At 38.5% G+C, this 19810-nt stretch overlaps 2 protein-coding genes across 2 annotated transcripts; both read right to left on the bottom strand.

Moving 5' to 3' along the window:
• Positions 1-468: 468 nt before the first annotated feature.
• LOC143892775 (small ribosomal subunit protein RACK1-like) lies at positions 469-6499 on the bottom strand. The gene is made up of 3 exons (XM_077397637.1): positions 5839-6499; positions 5274-5588; positions 469-743 (listed from the first exon to the last, which is right to left on the bottom strand). The coding sequence occupies exons 1-3, from the start codon at positions 6364-6366 to the stop codon at positions 642-644; spliced, it is 945 nt and encodes a 314-aa protein (XP_077253752.1). The 5' UTR covers positions 6367-6499; the 3' UTR covers positions 469-641.
• Positions 6500-8595: 2096 nt separating this feature from the next.
• On the bottom strand, positions 8596-17077 carry ABCG7 (ABC-2 type transporter family protein). Its single transcript, XM_077397636.1, has 11 exons — positions 16771-17077; positions 16458-16648; positions 16195-16345; positions 15418-15550; positions 13055-13256; positions 12621-12900; positions 12057-12188; positions 9885-10105; positions 9290-9502; positions 9127-9211; positions 8596-8988 (listed from the first exon to the last, which is right to left on the bottom strand). The coding sequence occupies exons 1-11, from the start codon at positions 17008-17010 to the stop codon at positions 8806-8808; spliced, it is 2031 nt and encodes a 676-aa protein (XP_077253751.1). The 5' UTR covers positions 17011-17077; the 3' UTR covers positions 8596-8805.
• Between the last annotated feature and the right edge of the window lie 2733 nt (positions 17078-19810).

Genomic DNA, 19810 nt, shown 5'->3' with positions numbered 1-19810 from the left:
TGGAAAAGAAGCCAAAGAAATAAAATGGTTACATTTTTTTATTTTTTTATTTTTGGGGGGTGTGGGGGTAAATAAGGTGGGATTGATTGAACCTACGACCTCAGGGATGAGATACAAAGCCTCAACCCATTGGTTTCTTTTCATTGATGCACATTTTCCCTCCTTCAAAATATTCCAAAGAAACCAGCTTAGTTGCTTGTGTACTTATAATGAATGCTACAAACCCAGGAAAAAAAATACTCTGTTCAATTGATCATCCCTAAACAAACTTGCTTGAAACAAGCTAAAATATTATGCCAAAAACAGCTACAATGGAAATAAAAGTATCCAAATTGTTTCCTCAAGCCTAATGAAGCAGAGAGGATAATGCCAATCTATTGGAGATTAGTCTTATTTTAGCAGCAAAGTAGATGAACTCAGAGAGAGAACTTTATCATTCAACGACATGCATAGGCAAGAAGATAGATATCTAAGTAACCAACATTCTCAAATGTAAAATAAATCAGAAAGAAAGGCATCAAAGCCAACCCATGTGAAGTTCAAAATTCAGATTCAGCAAAAGTATTTAACAGAATCCTACATGGTCCACACCAAGGAAGAAAAAAAAGGAAACAACTCATATACCTACTTGTGCAATCTTCTCAATAACGACCAATACCCCACACCCTAATAGCTCCATCAGTGTAACCGGTAAATAGGGTGCTTCCATCAGAGCTCCAACTCAGGCTTGTGCAGTACACCATCTGCAACCACAGTTACAAAGAGTTAAAAATAAAATAAAATAAAAAAGACTTTCTTGCACATCTGTCTAGGCCATGTTTGGCAACCGTGAATTTTTCTCATGATAAATTTAGTTTCTCAAGTGGTGAGACAGGGGTGAGGCTGGTGGGAAGAGAGATTTGATACGGCATGAAAGAATAGAAGGCGATGAAAGCCTGAAAATAAGGAAACAAATAACTCCACCAAAAAGAGCCTTTTTTACACATCTGTTTAGTGTTTCAAAGTAATCAATGAATATGTTTGAACCTAAACAAATACTATATAGCTGTCTTAAATGGCACAGGTAACCTATCAAGGGGTCTTCATTTCCAGCTACTATTGCAATGTAGCAAACACGGACATCTTCGCATGTAGTTTCCTAATAGCAAACTTATGTATATGCTGCTAGGGAATTTCGCAGAAAGGCATTTCGTGGCTGACTGTTGCATGAGAGAACAACCACCTCAGATGAATTATGGACACGTTTGCTACCATGATTTTTTATTTATTTTTCATGATAAATCTGTCTCCAAGTGGAGATGTGGGTGAAGTGGCTAAAAATCAGGAAACCAAAAAAAAAGGGGAAACTAGTGTCTCCAGTGATGAGAAGTGGCAAAAAATCTGGAACCAGTCTGATCAAATTTTTTAGTAGAGGTTTTTGTTTCCTGATTTTTAGCCCCTTCTCACCCCTGTATTTTGTTTGCTGATTTTTAGCCACTTCACCCGCCAACCCCTCTCTCACCACTTGGAGGCAGCAGTTTATCATGAAAAAAAATTCATGGTAGCCAAACATACCCTAAATGTATAAGAAAAAATCTGCTGAGAAGTGAGCCTGTGTGGTGTTCTCTCATGCAACAGTCAGCCACAAAATGCCTTCGTGCGAAATTCCTTAGTAAATCCCATGCTGCTAACATAAAACTTCAAAAAGTTCACAATTCTGAAAGTCTTGCAAGATTTCATGGATTAGGTCAATTCCCGCCTAGTGGAATCCCAAATACATACAATAGAGACACTATGGGCACTAAGTATTGGCTGGCTTCCAAGATATGATCACCACACCGACAGATGTGGGCCTACAAATAAAATGCTAATATATAAGAGATGAAAAGAAACATGTAGGTCCAGGTTCTCATACAGAGCTAATGAAAGCCGACTCTCAGATGCAAGGGTTTGGCAAACCAATGCTGAATTATGATCACAGGATCAATACACACGTCACTACATTTATCCAAATATATTTTCATACGCAGCTTCTATGTGATGCAGATAATAGGCCAATAAGTGGCATATTTGCCTATTAGGATTTATATTTCCATGTTATTTAGTTTAGGAATTTATTTTCATGTTATTTAGATTCTAGGATATTTATTTTCATGTTTTTAGTTGTTAGGACTTTTTGTGACAGAGTCCAACGAGGAGAGCCAACCTCCTACCTATCGCTGCTTACATACGCATATCTCCATAAATCAGAGCTAGAAGTGAATCAGAAACATGAGAGAAAATTTATCCAAGATATGGATAGGAAAATGATTTTGATGAATAGATAATGCGAGCTTTTAAATAAACCTCCAAAAACTCTGTCATTTCTTTCCTTCCATATCACCCATAACAATGCCAAGAAAATTACATGCCACGAGATTCTCCCCTTCCTCCTCCATGGGTCAAAAGACCAACTATCTAGAAGGTCTACTAAACGAGCCAGAAAGAACCACTGGATGCCAGATCTCAGAAGAAATCTATTCCAAATCTCTCTGGCTAATCTCCAAAGTAAAAAGATATGGTCCATCAATTCTCCCGATTGAATGCATATTACATAGGGCACAATTATCAATGATTAACATTTCTTGACTCTGAAGAAAGTCCACCATCAGCATCTTGGATCGGAAGGCAGTCCAACCAAAAGCACAAACTCTAGGGGGGCTGGGATACCCCACACTTTGGCAAATTGAGGATAAAAGCAATCAGGAACAAGATTATGGTAAAAGATTTTAACAGTTAAAGACCCGAAGAGCACCAGATCCAAACCCTTTGCCTTTGCCTAACCTCTTAAAATAGCGGGATTCTAGGATGTTTAACAATCGAGCCATGCTGTCAATCTCCCAATCTAACAAGTTCCTTCGAAACTTGATCTTCCAGAACACCTTGCCCTCCACCCACTGCATACAATCCTTGACTAGAGCATTCTTATCCGTAGCCATCGCAATTACAAAGATGGATCATAAAGAGAAAATTTCAGAGGAGATCTCTCATATTCACAATTCTCTCACCGACAATTAAGAGAGAATTGATCAGGTTGGTTTGCCTCTAGCGCTAATGATGTTATGAAAGTTGGTCTATTTTTGTTTCCATTTTTTAACTATCTAGATCTAGATCTTTATCTCCACTTTAACTCTTCCAACAATTGTGTCTTCTCCCTTTTCTCATCATCAAATAGTGAATAAGTTTCTCCAACCAAATGATTCATTCTATCCAAAATGGACCCTTTTTTCTGCTCAGCCACACCCTATTCCTCTATGGCCAAAATCATGAGCTTGGATTAATGAAAAAGAGTCTTCGACCAAAGCACTAATCGAAGGCCTAGAACCGCCAGCCTCATACCACTAGGCTACAACCTAAAGGGAGAAGAATCACATGATCTAAGCTTGGAGTCCAAAAAGATGGGTTTGTGATCGAATCAGTCAAGAAAGAGCAATTTCAATTGCATTAGGGAAAAAGAGTATCCAGTTGTCGGTGGAAGAGGAGTCTATCAAATCTTCTTTTCCACTCATTTCATTCCAAAGTGAACTAAACCCCCTGACAGAGGCAGATCAACAGCAACATTTCTCCCTGAAAAATCGAGTGAACATCCCATAAGAGATCCACAAATCAAAACTCACCCACGGTATCTGGCTGTTGGAAGACAACATTTGTAGCTCCTCGAATCAAACCCATTATCGACCTTAGAGATCTCTCTCAATCAAAATTTTGAGACCAGATCCTGCTTCTTCCCCCAAATTGACCTACCAACGAGCCTAATCAGTTGCTTGACAAGAAATGGAAGGGGAAGAGGAAATAGCCAGCAAGGATGGCTATGGCGTCATCAAACGTCATCCTGGATCAAGGAGTATGCATGGAGAACCCTCAAGCAATTGGGACTAATATGGATTCATGCAGCTAGATTAAGGTTTTGTGGAAAGGTAAAAATTAGGAAGGAAAAAAATTCTGGGAAAGCTGAAGGGTGCCGCTAAAAAACTTTTCTGAGTGTGGAAAGGGAAGCAAAAGAAAAGTTTATACAGAGAACTTTTTCAACCCTTACAGTTTATCATTTTAAATTACATTGCTGGATTTTCCCTGAATCAAGAGCGAAACATGTGTGACGTTCTTCCTCTTTTGATTTATGCACATGTACAAAATCAAAAGAATATAAAAAGTGGCCCTACTTGATCTACCACCCTTGAAAGTTCAAAGCAAGTATTGCCCAATTCCCATTACTAACCTGTCTACAAACACACAATGCATTTGCTTATAAGCAAACAGAGGGATCATTCACCATGTATAGAAAACTATCCTCTAACTCTCCCAGACGGCCAGACATCTTTTCCATACACATGACAATGTGTACATTAATCCCAACTTCTCAATGATGGGGCCCTCTAAACAAATGGGACATTGTTTAAAAGAAAAAAACTGCCACATAACTATACAATTTTGACAGCACTTTAACTCCTATTTTGACTTGTTGCCATTCACTGGAAAAGAGAATTCAATTTAACCAAAAATAAACAAGAAGGACCTCCATCCTTCAAGTCCAACATGTGCAAAGACAGAAACTGCAGAACTGGATAAGAACATCAAAATAGATGACAGGCATTTCTAATTTTTGGGCGTTACCATAATGATTACACATGATGATCAAGTTAAAATAGTTTATGAAAATTGACACATAATGTACCAACAAAACTACAAAAAATAGATTTAAGATGCAATTACTGTCTAATGAAGCAACAAAAAAATATGACTTGAAAAAAAATTATGCCAGACAAGAAAAAACAGTCTGAGAGTTCGGTTAAAACAAATCAGATTCCACAACAAACCACACATTCTATCTCATCAAGGATTTGGTCACATATTTATTATCCTTACTAAATCCTTACAATGAGCAAATTAAACCATGAAGATTGGTAAGAAAAAATCCACAGATGACATTACTTGTCAGATCTAACAAACACAATCATAAAACATATGAATAGAGACAACAAATAAAGCCCATTTTATATGTGATGACATCAAGCAAGTGTACGAACTCATACCGAAAACAAAACAAAAAAAAAAGCATATTAACCATTGCATTTGAATATAACAAAAATTAAGCAAACAACATTACAGGAATAATACTAACAGAAAATATTTGACTAAGAAAAATAAAACGGTGTGCCACATTACCAACAGAACCTACTAGACAAATCTGACATAACATAGAGCGGTTAGTATTAAACAGACCCAACAGAACATGGAACGCTTAGTATAGTAGTTACCTGGTTCTTCCCAGGGGTCACATCAGGCTTGAGATCCTGCACAATGCTCTTACTCTCCAGATCCCAGATCTTAACACTCTCCTGCGTCGCAGCGCAGAGCCAGTACCTATTAGGGCTAAAACAGAGAGCATGAATTATACCTCCCGCATCAAGCGAGTACAGCCTCTTCCCTTCCGCCAAATCCCACAACAAAGTCACCCCATCTTTTCCACCACTAGCACACAATGACCCATCAGGCGATACCGCAACAGTGTTCACATACCCACCATGCCCAGCCAAAGTACACCTCAGCTTACAATTTGTCAGATTCCATACCTAGATTATGTCAAAATTTCTAATATGAATTTTCTGATAACATTAATTCCTACAAATCTAATAATAATAACCAAAATTCTTAAAAATAAATTATTCAAGGGAAAACGCGCTCATCTCATCTCCCAAGATACAATCAACTACCCTTGAGATCCCACTTATTCCAAAATAGTTTTTTTTTCACATTTATAACAAAACATTTTCACTCTCTAAAATTAAATAAAAGGGGTTTAAAAATTATAAATCATTTTACCTTCACAGTCCGATCCCACGACCCCGACACGATCGTGGGCTGGAACGTATTAGGGCTGAATCGAACACAACTGACCCAATTGGTGTGAGAATCAGCATCCTGAATCGTGTACTTGCATTCTCCAAGAGTGTTCCAGAGCTTGATCGTACGGTCACGGGAGGCCGACACGATCTGACGGTTATCATTGGAGAAAGCCACGGAGAGGACATCTTTAGTGTGGCCCACAAAGCGGCGGGTGGTGGCCCCGGTGTTGAGATCCCAAAGACGGAGCTCGGAGTCCCATGATCCAGAGAGAGCGAATTGGCCGTCGGATGAAAGGACGACATCTTGGACGAAATGAGAGTGGCCGGTGAGGCGGCGGCGTGGGACCCCATAGGTGCCTTCTTCTTTGGTGAGGTTCCATAGGAGGACAGATTTGTCGCGAGATGAGGAAACGATTATGTCCGAGTTGTCTATGGGTGTGGCTATGGCCGTGACCCAGTCGTCGTGGCCTTTCATGGTGCCTCGGAGGACTAGGGATTCAGCCATGGTTGGATGGAGTTAGGATTTTTGGGTGGAGAGGATTCTGGGTTGTGGGGAAGAGAAGAGAGGGTCTCTCTCTCTTGTTCTTTGGTTTTCTGATGGGGTTAGGGTTTGTGGAGGGGGGGGGGGGGGGGTTTGAAGGGATTTATATATAGGGGGCGATAGAGGGGTTCTAGGGTTTTGAGGGTATGTTTGGGATTTAGGTTTTTTTAGTGGGAGTAGAAGTCGTAGGAGTGTTAATGGGCCGGGCTGATTTGTAGTGGCATTAGACCCATTTGAATGATGGTGGCTTCGAAACTACCGAAAGTCCATTCCACATTGAGAAATGGAAATGATGTTCACCCCTTTTTCTTCTTCAGACTACCCACTTGTAGTGTGAAAGAGTAGTCATAAATACAGTAGAGAGGGCTGGCCCAAGAAAGAAAAGGGGGTGAATATATCACTTCTCAGGCCAACGTGGTTGGGTCCCCAGCAATTGTCATTTTTGAAGTCCTATGTTGATGATGTCCATTGGGTATGGAACTAGGATCATGTGAGTTAATTCATTATGTTCCATAAGATCAACGGTCTCAATTACATATATGTCCTTGTGCGGGACCCAAAATTGATTGCTAAAATGTTCCAAAATGATTCTCTCTCTAGATGTTATAAAAAAAAGAGATTTGCTAGTGACAAAAGCAGAAGGCATTTCGTGGACCGGCTGTTACACGAGAGAGCAGCCAGATAGGCTCACTATTCAACAGATTTTGTCTAAACGGTTTCACTTGCAGTCTCTCATGCAACAGCCAGTCCACGAAATGCCTTCTGCGATGGTCCCTCGCAAATTCCTTAAAAAATATTTTAAAAATGACTACTGATATTCACACCCCCTTTGACTGGCGGAGGTTGTATGGATACACTCTGCATGGTAATTTTTTTAGAATACGAAGGATTAGGGTTTCCATAGCTTAGTAGTAGGGGGAGACAAAAGGGGAAGAAAAGAAGTCGGACGGCCTATTTCCCATTTTTCAAATGGCTATTAATATTGGCATCAAAATGTTTTGATAACTGCACAAACACAGTTTGTCTTTTCTTTTTAATTGGCTTGTGAGAGCTTTATGGGAACTGCAATAACCTTTGATAGCTCTTTAAATAATAAATGACAAGATTGTGTTCATTTCATTGAAATTAAATTGGATTGTTTCTCTTCTTTAGATTTTCCTTTTGTTAGGAAAAAGCAAGCCATACGTGAAATAGCCTAAAACACCTTGTCTTCCAAGAACCAGACTTATTTTTGAATATTAGTAGAAAATGGGGCAGCGCTCCGAGATGTGCTAATCGAACAGCCTTCATGATTGTGGATCTTAAAATATGCACCTCCGAGGGTTTTTCACTCTCTTTTCTTCTTGTTCCTGCTAGTTACACTGCAGCAAACACTTTAACCCCAACTCAGAATCAATTAATCAAATCCAGAATGAACAAACCCTTATTTCTCACTATTCATCTTCTGAACAGATCAAGTGGTGGGCTTATGTGACAGTATCTAGTAGAGGGATTTAAAGGGATGATGTCGCATATATGATTCAGGAACATATCAAACAAGGGGGCATGTCCTGCCATGTCGCGTGGCAATCAAATAAATCAAGACCAATTGAGGGTCCCAATTCTACACAAGCAAGGCCAAATCAATTCAACAAATGGTGTTTAAGGGTCAATGGACCCATTCAACACCAGCCTGCAGAGAATCAATCATAAGATCCACTAATCAAGATAGATGAATGCAATTCGAGACAATCTAAGGCATTAAGCAGGCACTAAAAATGCATGTCAAGAACATCTAAAGTGTCTCTTCAATGAGAAGATCAAACAAAGCAGCAACCAGGAGAAGATCCGCCAGTCATCAAGAACCCCACCATATGCAAGCCCCCAAGGAGAAGATGATAGCCTTTTAAAGATAAAGAGATACCAGGCGGTTCAAGGAGGACTCGTCATTGAAAGAATCACACCCATTGCATGGCCAACGACTAAACAATATTAATGAAAGGTGAGTGAATTGCACTGTGCAGTAATATGTGAAGCCTCATTATGGAATCGCGGCCTCATGGCTCAAAAGTGGCGGGGAAAGAGGGCACAAATAAAGGCAATTTTTGGAAGTTCGGGTTGAGCTTTTACCTTAAAATCGGGCCGGATTCGGGTTGATTCCAATTCATTTTTTAGCAAATGGTCAACCCGACCCGACCCTAGTTGAGAAGGATATTGAAAGATGATCAGATTTGACATTTCAACAACTACTATTTAGTGATGTCTTGTTCGTTTTCATATGCATGATTCAAGTCTTTCTATATTTACATACCCTTATCCCCTGCTTGGCTTGGGAATATGACACATTTCAGAAAGACTGCATTCAAAAAGCATCCTTTTTATTATGTCTTTGTATGTGTCACATACCAATTATAGTTGGAACAGTTAAGACTGATCTGATCGCTCTAGTGGTTGGAGTTGTGGAAGTGGAGGCTCAAGCTGCTGGTATTTGGGCTTGTTTCTCCGAAGGAGAAGGTAAGTGGTCCAGTACCAGAACAACAGTATCCGACCTTGAGCCATTACCGTCTCCCTAATGCGACTTCCTCCAAAGGAGAGCCTCTCCAGTACCTGCAATAGAAAAATACTATAATCAAAATGTTCTCTTCTCCATTATAATTTAATAGCTACATGAAAAAAATAGATAAGGATAAGATCAGATATTTCAGAAACAATCCACAAATAGTCTCAATGCTGATTTCCCTGTACCTGTTCTCCAGTCTGAATGTCAAAGGGATTCTGTTGTTCAAATTCAAGGCCATTGAATTCATTGATACAAAGTCCTTGAAAGGCCCTGAAAATTACGAATAAAGGATAAATTACATAAAATCCCTCCCCATGGAGTGTGTAAGTATCCATTAAAAAAAGTTACCATCTAATTAGAGAAACTCGAGGGATCCAACGGAATATCATTGGTGTATTTTCTGCGTTGACATAATAGCCACCAAAAACAATGAAAACAGTCATAAGAGACGGCCCTAATGCCATGGCTGCTTCAGTTGTTGGAACCATAGCCCCAACTGTTAGACCCATTGCAGACGCAGCAAATGATTCCACGGTAATGATTCCAGAGAACTTCCCAAATCTAGAATTCAAAATTTCTGGTTAGACATTGGGACCACATTATCCTTATCATATCATCAAATGTTCAAGATATAACATTTTAAGAGTGATTAAATGCTCCTCAGCTGCCTGCCTGTTCATGTTCATTAAGCTAGTTATGATCAGAAAAGCAAACATTACCTAATAAATAAAAGATTATAGATCATTTCAAGAAATAAAAGGAAACAAAAAAAGAATAGTCACAACCTGACCTCAACAAGAAATAAGAAAAGTGCAACTAACTATTTTGCAAGGGGGCGTTAAAAAAAAATTTCTCATTCTCTTGATCTTTTATATCCTAATTGCTGAGGAGACTAAAAATTGAAAGTGAAGAAACAACTAGTGCAGAGCATCAGGAAACACACCTGGATAGAGTAGGATGGAGGCGAGCCATGGGATACAAAATTGTACCAAAAATTAAAGGAAACACAGCTCCAATAGGGATCTCAGCCAATAATTTAGAAAACACATATGGTCCTAATGCATAAGAACCCTTGGCACGCTCTCTATCTACAATTGCACGCTCCTTGGGAAACACACTAACAGTCTTTGTAAGTGCTGCCATTGCCGTGTTTATGGCAGCAACCTTCAACGAAACAAATCCAAAAGAATAGATAATCAGGTGACTACGTGCATTGCTAATAATCAATTATTTCATGAGTGCTAAGCACATTGAAATAAAATTTCATTTTCTTCGTGAAAAAGGTCACTAGCAAACTGATATCCACTATTTGTGTGAGGTTCAAAGATCAGTTGGCAGATATATTCATGAAGGCACATGGTCGCAGTCAATCTTGTAGTATTTGTTCCAAGCTATGCATGAATGATAAGCCTGAGGGGGGTGGTAAGAGTTAGAGTAATTAAGTAGTTTTTACATTACAATTTTGGTGTAACTCTTTATCTTTTGCATAAATTAGAATGGGGCCCATCATGGATGGATCTAATTATGTTTAGATATAGCAAAGTGAGTCCTAAAGTCGGATTTCAACTCCCACAAGCTCCATTCTATCCTCTTTGTTATTCCGTCTCCTTCCACATGACTTGGGTGCTCCTCCCAGGATTCTTCTCCTCTTTTTCACTTTAACGGTTTCAAAGCTTTTGTGCGTGAAAAGAAAAGGGAAAGAAAAACTTTCTGTTCATGATAATTTGGCAATTGTATCATGCTTCCAAACATTCATTTGACTGAACTATCATTTTTACATAAAAAATGCCCTAAGCACTCTTATTAACTTAAAACATTATTTTTTAATTAATAAAACTACCTAGAGAGCATTCAAAACTACATCAGGTACAGTATCCAACATGACAAATCAGGAATTTAACATGTATCATGCTGCATGTGGTTATATAATTCTCATTATTTATACGACTTGGAAAAGAAAAACCAATCATGTCTAAAAAGCGAATTGAGATCGATTTGAGCCTTTCTCGATAAAATATAACAAACAATGAAAGGCGTGTCCTGGGCCTACAACCAATTCAACTCATAATCAAGAATTGTGTTCTGAAACATGTGTTTGAAATCATTGCCAAGTGGTTCAAACACCATTCTACGAGTGGCTTAGTGATAAATTTCGAAACTTGATACATAAAAAAGCTTGTACCCTGAACAAGACAAAAGTTGATGTTGGACAATATCATGGTGATGGTGGGTGTTAATAATGAAAATCTTGGGGAATCCAAGATAGTGGTACATCCTACACCAAAAATATTGTAACTAAAGAACTATGTAACATTGCAAATGTAATTGGAAAAGGAAACCCAAAAAAAAAGTATTTATAGAGTAAACTATTAAATAACATAAAAAAGAAGAAAAGGAGGGCAGTTCAAAAGTTTTAATGACCATTTACACTGGTGTCACTATCGGAAAGTGATTGATAAGGTAGTCGGCAAAAAATAGAGTTTGTTTTTTTAGGTGATAAATGAAATCTCAGCCCACATAAACAATTCATCGGTCCAGTGGAAAGGCTGTTAATGCTTCCATTTAACAATCTTGGATTTACATCTCTCTCTCTAGAGCTATGTCACAAACATCATTCTCGGGATTTTCTCGGGAAGGGAAAATCTCGGGATATATTAAAAAAAAAAAAAATCGGGTTTATATCGGGAAAAAAAACTATAATAAGTTTATGATAAAAATGAAAATATCGCCATATTTTTAAAATCACGGGATTATTTCGGGATTTTGTCGTTTTATCAAAATGTCACGATAAAAAATCTATAAATTGAAATATCGGAGATATTTGTAACCTAGCTCCAGAGCGCCATCAAGGACAAGCAAATCAAGTCGATAATAACTAAGATGGAGACCTAATTTTTATGATGTTTAATGCATTATATGAAAGTAAAATTTTGGGGTATGCGTCTTTTTTTTTGGGTTGTGCAATAGCATTAGCAAGTGAGTACATAATGCATGATATCCACTTCCACAATTAATTATAAAATCATATATTCATCACACCCACTGTAATATAATCTCATGTGGTGAACTTATCACAATAGGCAGGAAATGCAAAGAAAGATGTAGTGATGCATACCTGAAGTAGTCCCATCCTGTCCTGTATAGACGTCTGAGATCTCCCCGTTCGCCAAAAAACTGATCCAAATATTATAGCTGATGCAATAGACATTCTTGCTCGAACTTTGTTCGTGGGCCCATCACGTGAAGCCTGTGCATAAATATCTTTTGGTTCGCAGCCATTGATAGAAAAGAGTTTAAAGAGACTTGAAATAGAAGAGAAAGTTCAAATAAGATGGTCTTTGAGCAGAAGCTACTATGAGAAAAAGTGTTCTCAGAGCTTTTGTTTTAGTAAGAAGCTATACTCTTCTAGTATACATGAATTTTCTTCTTGGAGGTCAACTGCCTATTATCGATTTTTCATAGTCTGCAGGTGTAATTTGATCAAGGAATAATCAACTGCCTATTCTATTATCTGCTAGAAAATTAAGAAACTATTTATAATTATAACCTAAAAACTAAAGGAAACAATAACAAAAATAACAAAGTTGTCAATGACATTTGTCTAAAAAAATCATATTTTGTAAACAAATCAGAAATTAGAGATGCCTAAAAACGGGTTATGATTGTAACAAAGAATGACCTGCATCCACGCTCTTTTAAGGAGCAGCCAGAACTGCCTCCACCAACCACCCTTTTGCTTGACGATAGGTTTCCTGACAAACTTTGAGGGGAACTTGAAGGCTTCTTCCCTTTCAGTGACTGAACTTACATATAGAATATCTGATGTGTTATGGGACAAAGCCTCAACAAGATCATCAATCCTCTTTTGGGAAGAGTAGACACTTTCAGCGGAACTGTAATCGACGGATATAAGATCGGCCAAAAATTCAGCAGGATTCACATGGTCTGGGCAATGATACCTGGTTGATTAACATTTAGCTAGTACCTTCTGAAAGTAATCATAAGGAGAGATGGTACTATAGATAAAGGCAAACTAAAAAAAGAAAAGAAACTCTTACTCAGAGAAATAAAAAGCTGTAAAGCATGGAAAATGAAAGAGGTTTAGCTACCAACCCCAATTTCGAAAAGTATGACAGAGGTTCGTCTCTTGCGGGACCCACATAAACAACTGCACCTTCTGCGAGCAACACAATGTCGTCGAATTTTCCATATACTGAACCTCTAGGCTGGTGTATAGAGCATACAACTGTATGTCCATCCTGTGCAAGTTGTCTGAGTGTCTCCATTACGCTCTCTGCCTGGAATGCATCCAGGCCTGCATGCACCAAAGTATTTTTCTTCATTTGGGTATATAAAAATTGAGAAGAAATGGTCCGAATATCATTATATTCTAAAATTCAAATTCATGTCAAACCTAACTTTTAGCAGCACTGTAAAAAAAAGATAAATATCTAGAAATATTACTGCGCTATACTCCACACTCCAAAAGTAGTAACACGGCATTCAATCTAAATGTTTCGGTTTAGAATCAATATATCCCTCTCAGTTTGAAAAAATGCGCGTTCACACATGGAAAAGAAATCCATTCAATACAGTTTATAGTTATCCAAGAAAGGCTATGATTTGTGAACACGGACACGAGTGTCGCATGTCGACATGGACACGGAGTGTCGGACACGGCAAACTCCCAAAATTTAGAAACGGGGACACGGCTAAAATAGAAAGTACATATAATCAAGATTTGTGAACATGGGTTTGTGTGCCGAGTTTCAACACAGATACTAGGTATCTGACATGACAAACCCTAAAAATCTAGAAATAGTGGCACGCTCATACACGTATACACATATAGAGTTACTAAATTTACTAACACTTCTAGTAGTACATTTAAAAGTGTCTAAAGGAGTGTCGACACGTGTGGACACGGGTGTCGGTGTCCACAATAAATTCAAAGTGTCGGTTGAATCATAGAAGAAAGGAATAACATAAGAAGAAAATTGAGACAGTTACTTCTTTGTGTCTAATCCCCACAAACCATGATTTGGAGTAGACAGGCTATAAGTTTTGGAATCATATCCCAATTTGTACTTCAATGGACCATGATGGATCATGTTCTATAATTATCTTGTCGATAACAATTGTATGCTTTTCATTTGTAGAATAATAGAGAAGAAGATCGACAATAAACCACTATTAATGAGAAACCTTTTGTAAGATTCATAAGAAACCACAGATAAACGACATTAGAAAAAAAAACGGAGAACCTAATTGAGAATAACTAGGCAAGCAGTGATTTCCAAGATCAATACTAACGGCCAGTTTTTGGAGTATGTGCAATGGAGACTACGGATCTTATAGAACATCGTGAGGCAACCTGCAACCTGCAACCCACATGGTCTTGGACTCAAACCGAACAGACATCCCATGCGTAAGATAAAGACAACAAAAATCAACAATCTAGCTTTTCTTACTGGAACCTTAAACAAGGCTTGATGGATCAAGGGCGAAGGATCATCCAATCAATGTGTTCTCAACAGCATTTGGCCAGACTTATGGTAGCCGGTTTGATCAACAGATATTTAAATAGAGAGAGAGAGAGAGAGAGAGAGAGAGAGGGTTTGAAAGTGGTTGTTAGGATAGAGCCTAACATTCATCTTCTTTTTAGAATTTTCAACCTAATTAATTTCATTTCAACTCTATATTCTATCAGATGAACAGAATTATTGTTCTCTTTTGTTAAACTTTCAAGAACTTACAACACAAATAGACCCTGTTAAAGTATAAAAGATAAATAACACCTTTCTCCAATAGCTTAAGCTTTTTGAGAATTTGGTAAGTTAACATGGTATCAGAGCGAAAGGTCTCGAGTCCATACCTCCCGGATAGCAAAAATTCACATGCAATGGTCGGCCCAAAGTGGGACCACATGTGCCACGTGTTTGCCAAGTGGGCCACACGTGCGGGGGAGTGTTAAAGTATAAAAGATAAATAACGCCTTTCTCCAACAGCTTAAGCTTTTGGAGAAGTTGTAAGTACCAGACCCTATGATCCAAACAGACCAACCAATAGACATATTAATGAAGTAATAACAATAGGATAAATTAAATGGTGTCCACACGTATTTTTTCAAAAATATATCTATAATGGAAAAAGAAATTTGTGGTTCACTGCTCTGGTAATCCAATTCATTCATCTTTTGGACCCTAGAATGGATGGGCAACAGAGGAAAAAAATCTCCTGCATCAGACAAATATAAAGCTCCAATTTGTGAAGAGTTTTATCCAGCTATTTTTTTTTTACTTTCGGAACTGGTCATTTTTACAGCCTACAATATGAATGTGCATCATCGAATGAAGAAATTTTTTGGGGCATGGCATGCATGGTGGGAACTGGGGACAACAAATCAATGAATTCTGGTCATTGAAAAAGTGAACTAAAATATTCGTTCCGCAAAGAAATAGAAGATAGGCATATACCCGTTGTAGGTTCATCTGCAAATATGACTGATGGACTTGCAATCAGCTCACAAGCAAGTGAAAGACGTTTCTTTTCACCGCCACTGATTCCACGGACTTTTGCATCACCAACATTTGAATCAGCACAATTGACCTTTCCAAAAAGAGGGAAAAAACCACCCAGAAGAAAAGGAAGGTTAGCATTAAGCTTTGTAAATTCCAATTTCAAAATTATCCTTAACCACAAAAATACAAACTTTTACAACAGATGTAAGGATTAGAATAATGTGTGTTCAGTATCATACATAACAACAACATTGAATATCATTCGATAAATACACGAAGAGATGTTTTAACAACCAAACAGGACCAGCGAGCTCAACCACATTAGACAGAAAGCAGAAACAGTAAACAGTCCCGTCTACTCAAAAAGCAGTTAAGAACCAGAAATCCATGAGAAGTTTGAACCTTCTTTGATCAGCAACTTTTTTATTAAATTACTTGTGGTGTAATGATGACAACACAGTTTGAACTGGTTAGGCCACCTCCAATTTGGTAACAGAACTAGCTAATGGATTATCAGAATTTCAGTTACTATATGTGGTTGTGTATGACATCACACTAGTAGCTAACTGCGATAGATAAAGCAAAACCCAATTCAAACCCACATTGTAGTATTGTACAACAAATGATTAACCAAACAAGATCGAACCAACTGCACGAAGAATTCTCCAATTCAAGCTGTGATTTAATAAATTTTCAAAAATGTGATATTGGGTACACTTATGACAGTCTTACCAGGCCCAATCGAAACAAGAGTTTGTTCACATACTCGTCTCTCTCTTCTACTGACATTATCTCAGGAAGCTGGAGCTCAGCCGCGAGAGACAGCGTCTCCCTCACAGTCAGCTGCGAGAAGAAAAGGTCATCTTGCCTAACATAGGCAACCCTACAAAAGCAAATACAGAAAAAACCCACCAAAAAAACATTTACCCTCTCTCCCATAAAAATTTTGGAGATGTTTATACTTAATAGTTCTCCTGAAATCAACCAAAACTTACTTATAACCTCTGCTTGATCTTGGCCTTCCATTGACATACAGACGGCCTGTGAGACACAATCGGGGTGATGCCGCAAGTTGCCCAGCAAGAACGTTGAGCAATGTCGTTTTCCCCGAACCCGATGGACCCATGATTGCAAGTAATCTTCCAGGTCTCGCTTCTCCACTGACATTTGTAAGCAGAAATCTGACCTAAATATGGAAAAGAAATACCGATAAAATCTTGATGTATTTCCTACTAACATATAAAAATACCCAAAAGTATTTTTGAAAGCTCCAAACAAAAATGAGAAGGAAAAGAAAATTATGTTTACTGTTTTGCCGGATTTATCAGAGAGGGAGCAAGTGATGTTGCTCCACTCAATAGTGACCGGGGAAACTTTCCCGTCGACCGGAGTTTCATCTTCTTCGCCTTTTCCAGCAGGAATGACATCATCTTCCGGCTCGCTTTCCGGCGATAGTGTGGGGCCCGGGCCGGAGATAACGCGAACTAGGAAGGCTACGGCTATGGCTGCCAGAAACTGGCCCACGCCTTTCCCGTCAAAACCCACCATATCCTCTCTCTCTCTCTCTCTGATGACAGATTTTTTTCTCTCTGGGTGAGACTCTCTAATGAGAGGTGAAAAATTAAATGAGCCTGTCTGACATCATGCGCTTGGAGATTAGGATATAATGTCGGAACGGACGGCTACGATTGACTGTTGAAATTAACTGATTTCTTTTTTCTTTTTCTTTTTTTGAGGGGTTAGGGGTTAGGGGTTAGGGGATCGAACTAGCTATCTGAAGAAACAGAGCCTAGCACAACCACTCTTTAATAATTGCACAACGCAGGTTGTTTTTTCCTTTTTAATTGCTTTGTAAGAGCTTTTTAGAAACTATAATAACCCTTACAACTCTTTAAATAATAAATGACAAAATGGGTTTGTGCAATAATAAAAACATGGTTGTGCTGATTTTATTTCCCATGTTTTTTCCCAATAAAAAACAAATAAGAAGAACAACCTGTCTTTCAAGAAAAAAAAAATTCATGGAAATGAATTTTCTCGTGTTTGGTAACTTTTTCCCATGGAAATCTCATTTTCGAAATTGAAATATTTCTCTGTATCCAAGAAATCATACTGGGCTACGAAAATCCATTGATCAGATGATTAGCATTATAAGACGCGCTTCATCTCCTGAATTGGTGGTTTCGATCTATCAATGTGGGGCCCATGTGCTAGGTCAGCTAGAGTTTTACCAGATCAGTCCCTCCTTATCAATTCTTTAAATTTTAAGTCCACGCCCGACTAATCTTATATTTGCCTTTGACTAATGCCTTCCAAAGTAATCTTCTATTTAACTATCGGAAGTAATTAATTCATTTGCTTTTTCTTCCCCGGGTCAGCCCCCCCTTACGGTATTTATGGTTCTCTTTTTACACTACATAGGGGTGGCCCGGGGGATAAAAGGGGCAAATTTATCATTCCCCTTAAACTATTCATGTCTCGCTAGATAAAAATAGGTTCATCATAGAACGGTCAAGATCATCTAATCATTCGATGATTAGGATCATCTCATTCGCCCACGTTACGAGTCATCCTAATTAATAATCGCCATAAAAAATTCACTTACTTTTGTTCCCAAAAAAAAAAGTATTCATAGCAATTCCGTGTATCGCGTTGTGCGATTTTCGCTTTTAAATATCGGGATGCAGTGGGGTGACTCGAGAGATAATCTCGGGCAATCTTTTTGGCATTTAAGGAGATATCCTTACTTTAAAAAGCCTAAAATCAAGGAATAGAAAAATTTTCTCACACCGTTTCACCTCCTCTCAATAAAGAAAAACGTTTTTCTCAATTCTAAGATAAGGAGCATTTTAAAATCCGGGTGCCACATCCCCTTAACATGGTTTTTAAATTTCGTTAATTAAAGTTATGTGTTAGAGGAAAACGTGTGAGAACGGTAATTAAAGTCTCGTGGGTCCCACTGCATTCAACTTCAACGTTTGAGTAAAGCTGAATGTGGTTTGCAGAGGGCGTGATATGTGGCACAGCCTCAGCTTCCCACATTCAACTTTACTTATAGATATAAATAAATAAATATATATATATATATATATATATATATTAGTAAAAAATCCCGTGAACTGTACGGACAATATCACAAGTTGATCCAAACCGTCCATGTGATGGAACACAACATAGATAGGTTGTGCCCCAAAAATCATTTCCATAGGCTGATCCTAGCCTTCCAATCTTATAGAGGTTTCCATAATATGTTGTTCCTCTTAAATCGGATGGTTAAGATCACCCCATAGATTTTTTTATTAAAAAAGCATAAATGAGGGAGGTACCTTTGTTTAAAAGCATAAAGGAGGAGGTAGGATTGAAAATGTGTGTGTTGAATGGGTGCTTTTGTTAAAAAAAGTCAAAAAAAAGTGATGTGTAATTCCACAAAAAATTCTCTTATTTTCTCTTCTACTATATATAGACCTGGCAAAAGCGACCCGTGCCCGCGGGTCAACCTGACCCACCCGCAAATTTGCGGGCACGGGTTTGAGTTTTAGTGACCCGTCAAAACTAACCCCGCAGGTGACCCAACCCGCAAAAACATGGGTCAGGTCGGGTCAACACGCGAGCACCCGCAAGTCACTTGGCTTTTTTAAGGGTGGTGATTTTGTTATGCTAATCTAATTATATGGCTTTTTTCTAATGTAAAGGATGGTGATTTTGTCATGCTAATCTATTTTTTAAGAGTTTGATGCCTGAATAGGTTATGGCTGGCATCATAGAATATAAATAGGTTGTGGCTGGCACCATAGGTTGATCCCAACCCTCCGATTTGAATGTTATAGGGTTGATCACTTGATCCTAACCCTCTATAGATCAGAGGGTTAGGATCAACCTATTGAAATGATTTTTGGGGCACAAGCTATTTAGGCTGTGTGCCATCTAATGGACGGTTTGGATCATCCCACAGTGCCGGCCATACCCCCCTCATCCAAATCCAGTGATAACATTTTCAAAAATAAACAACTGTTTGAATTTGCGGGTGACCTGCGGGTTGACCCGGCCCACCCGCGGGCCGTGCGGGTCACCTAAAGTCTGACCCGCAAAAATGCGGGTCATCTCCTGACCCGACCTGTGTGACCCGCACCCGCATCACCCGCGGGTTGACTCGGCCCGACCCACCCGTTTGCCAGGTCTAACTTTATATATATATATATATATATATATATATATATATATATGGAAAAAGATTATACGCTTGAAGCGCATTTCCTTATATACGCTTGAAGAGAGAAGTCTTCGGATTGGCTGAAATGCTTGAAGAGAGAGAAGTCTTCGGATTGGCTGAAATGCGGGCCCAATTAAT

This window comes from Tasmannia lanceolata, unplaced genomic scaffold (genome assembly GCF_043159265.1).
Source record: "Tasmannia lanceolata isolate RefF3 unplaced genomic scaffold, GAP_Taslan_0.1 ptg000015l, whole genome shotgun sequence".
Taxonomy (NCBI): domain Eukaryota; kingdom Viridiplantae; phylum Streptophyta; class Magnoliopsida; order Canellales; family Winteraceae; genus Tasmannia; species Tasmannia lanceolata.
Note: the sequence above shows the minus strand (reverse complement) of the source record. Positions and strands in the feature narration are given on the sequence as shown.

What these genes read in the sequence shown, in the direction of transcription:
- ABCG7 (XM_077397636.1), bottom strand. Translation starts at nt 17,010, where the DNA reads ATGGTGGGTTTTGACGGGAAAGGCGTGGGCCAGTTTCTGGCAGCCATA. An exon ending in TCTTGTTTCGATTGGGCCTG is followed by an intron (nt 15,551 to 16,194) that starts GTAAGACTGTCA and finishes CTTTTTGGAAAG; the next exon opens with GTCAATTGTGCTGATTCAAA. An exon ending in TTAAAAGAGCGTGGATGCAG is followed by an intron (nt 12,189 to 12,620) that starts GTCATTCTTTGT and finishes ATTTATGCACAG; the next exon opens with GCTTCACGTGATGGGCCCAC.
- LOC143892775 (XM_077397637.1), bottom strand. Translation starts at nt 6,366, where the DNA reads ATGGCTGAATCCCTAGTCCTCCGAGGCACCATGAAAGGCCACGACGAC. An exon ending in CGTGGGATCGGACTGTGAAG is followed by an intron (nt 5,589 to 5,838) that starts GTAAAATGATTT and finishes GACATAATCTAG; the next exon opens with GTATGGAATCTGACAAATTG. An exon ending in TGACCCCTGGGAAGAACCAG is followed by an intron (nt 744 to 5,273) that starts GTAACTACTATA and finishes CTGTGGTTGCAG; the next exon opens with ATGGTGTACTGCACAAGCCT.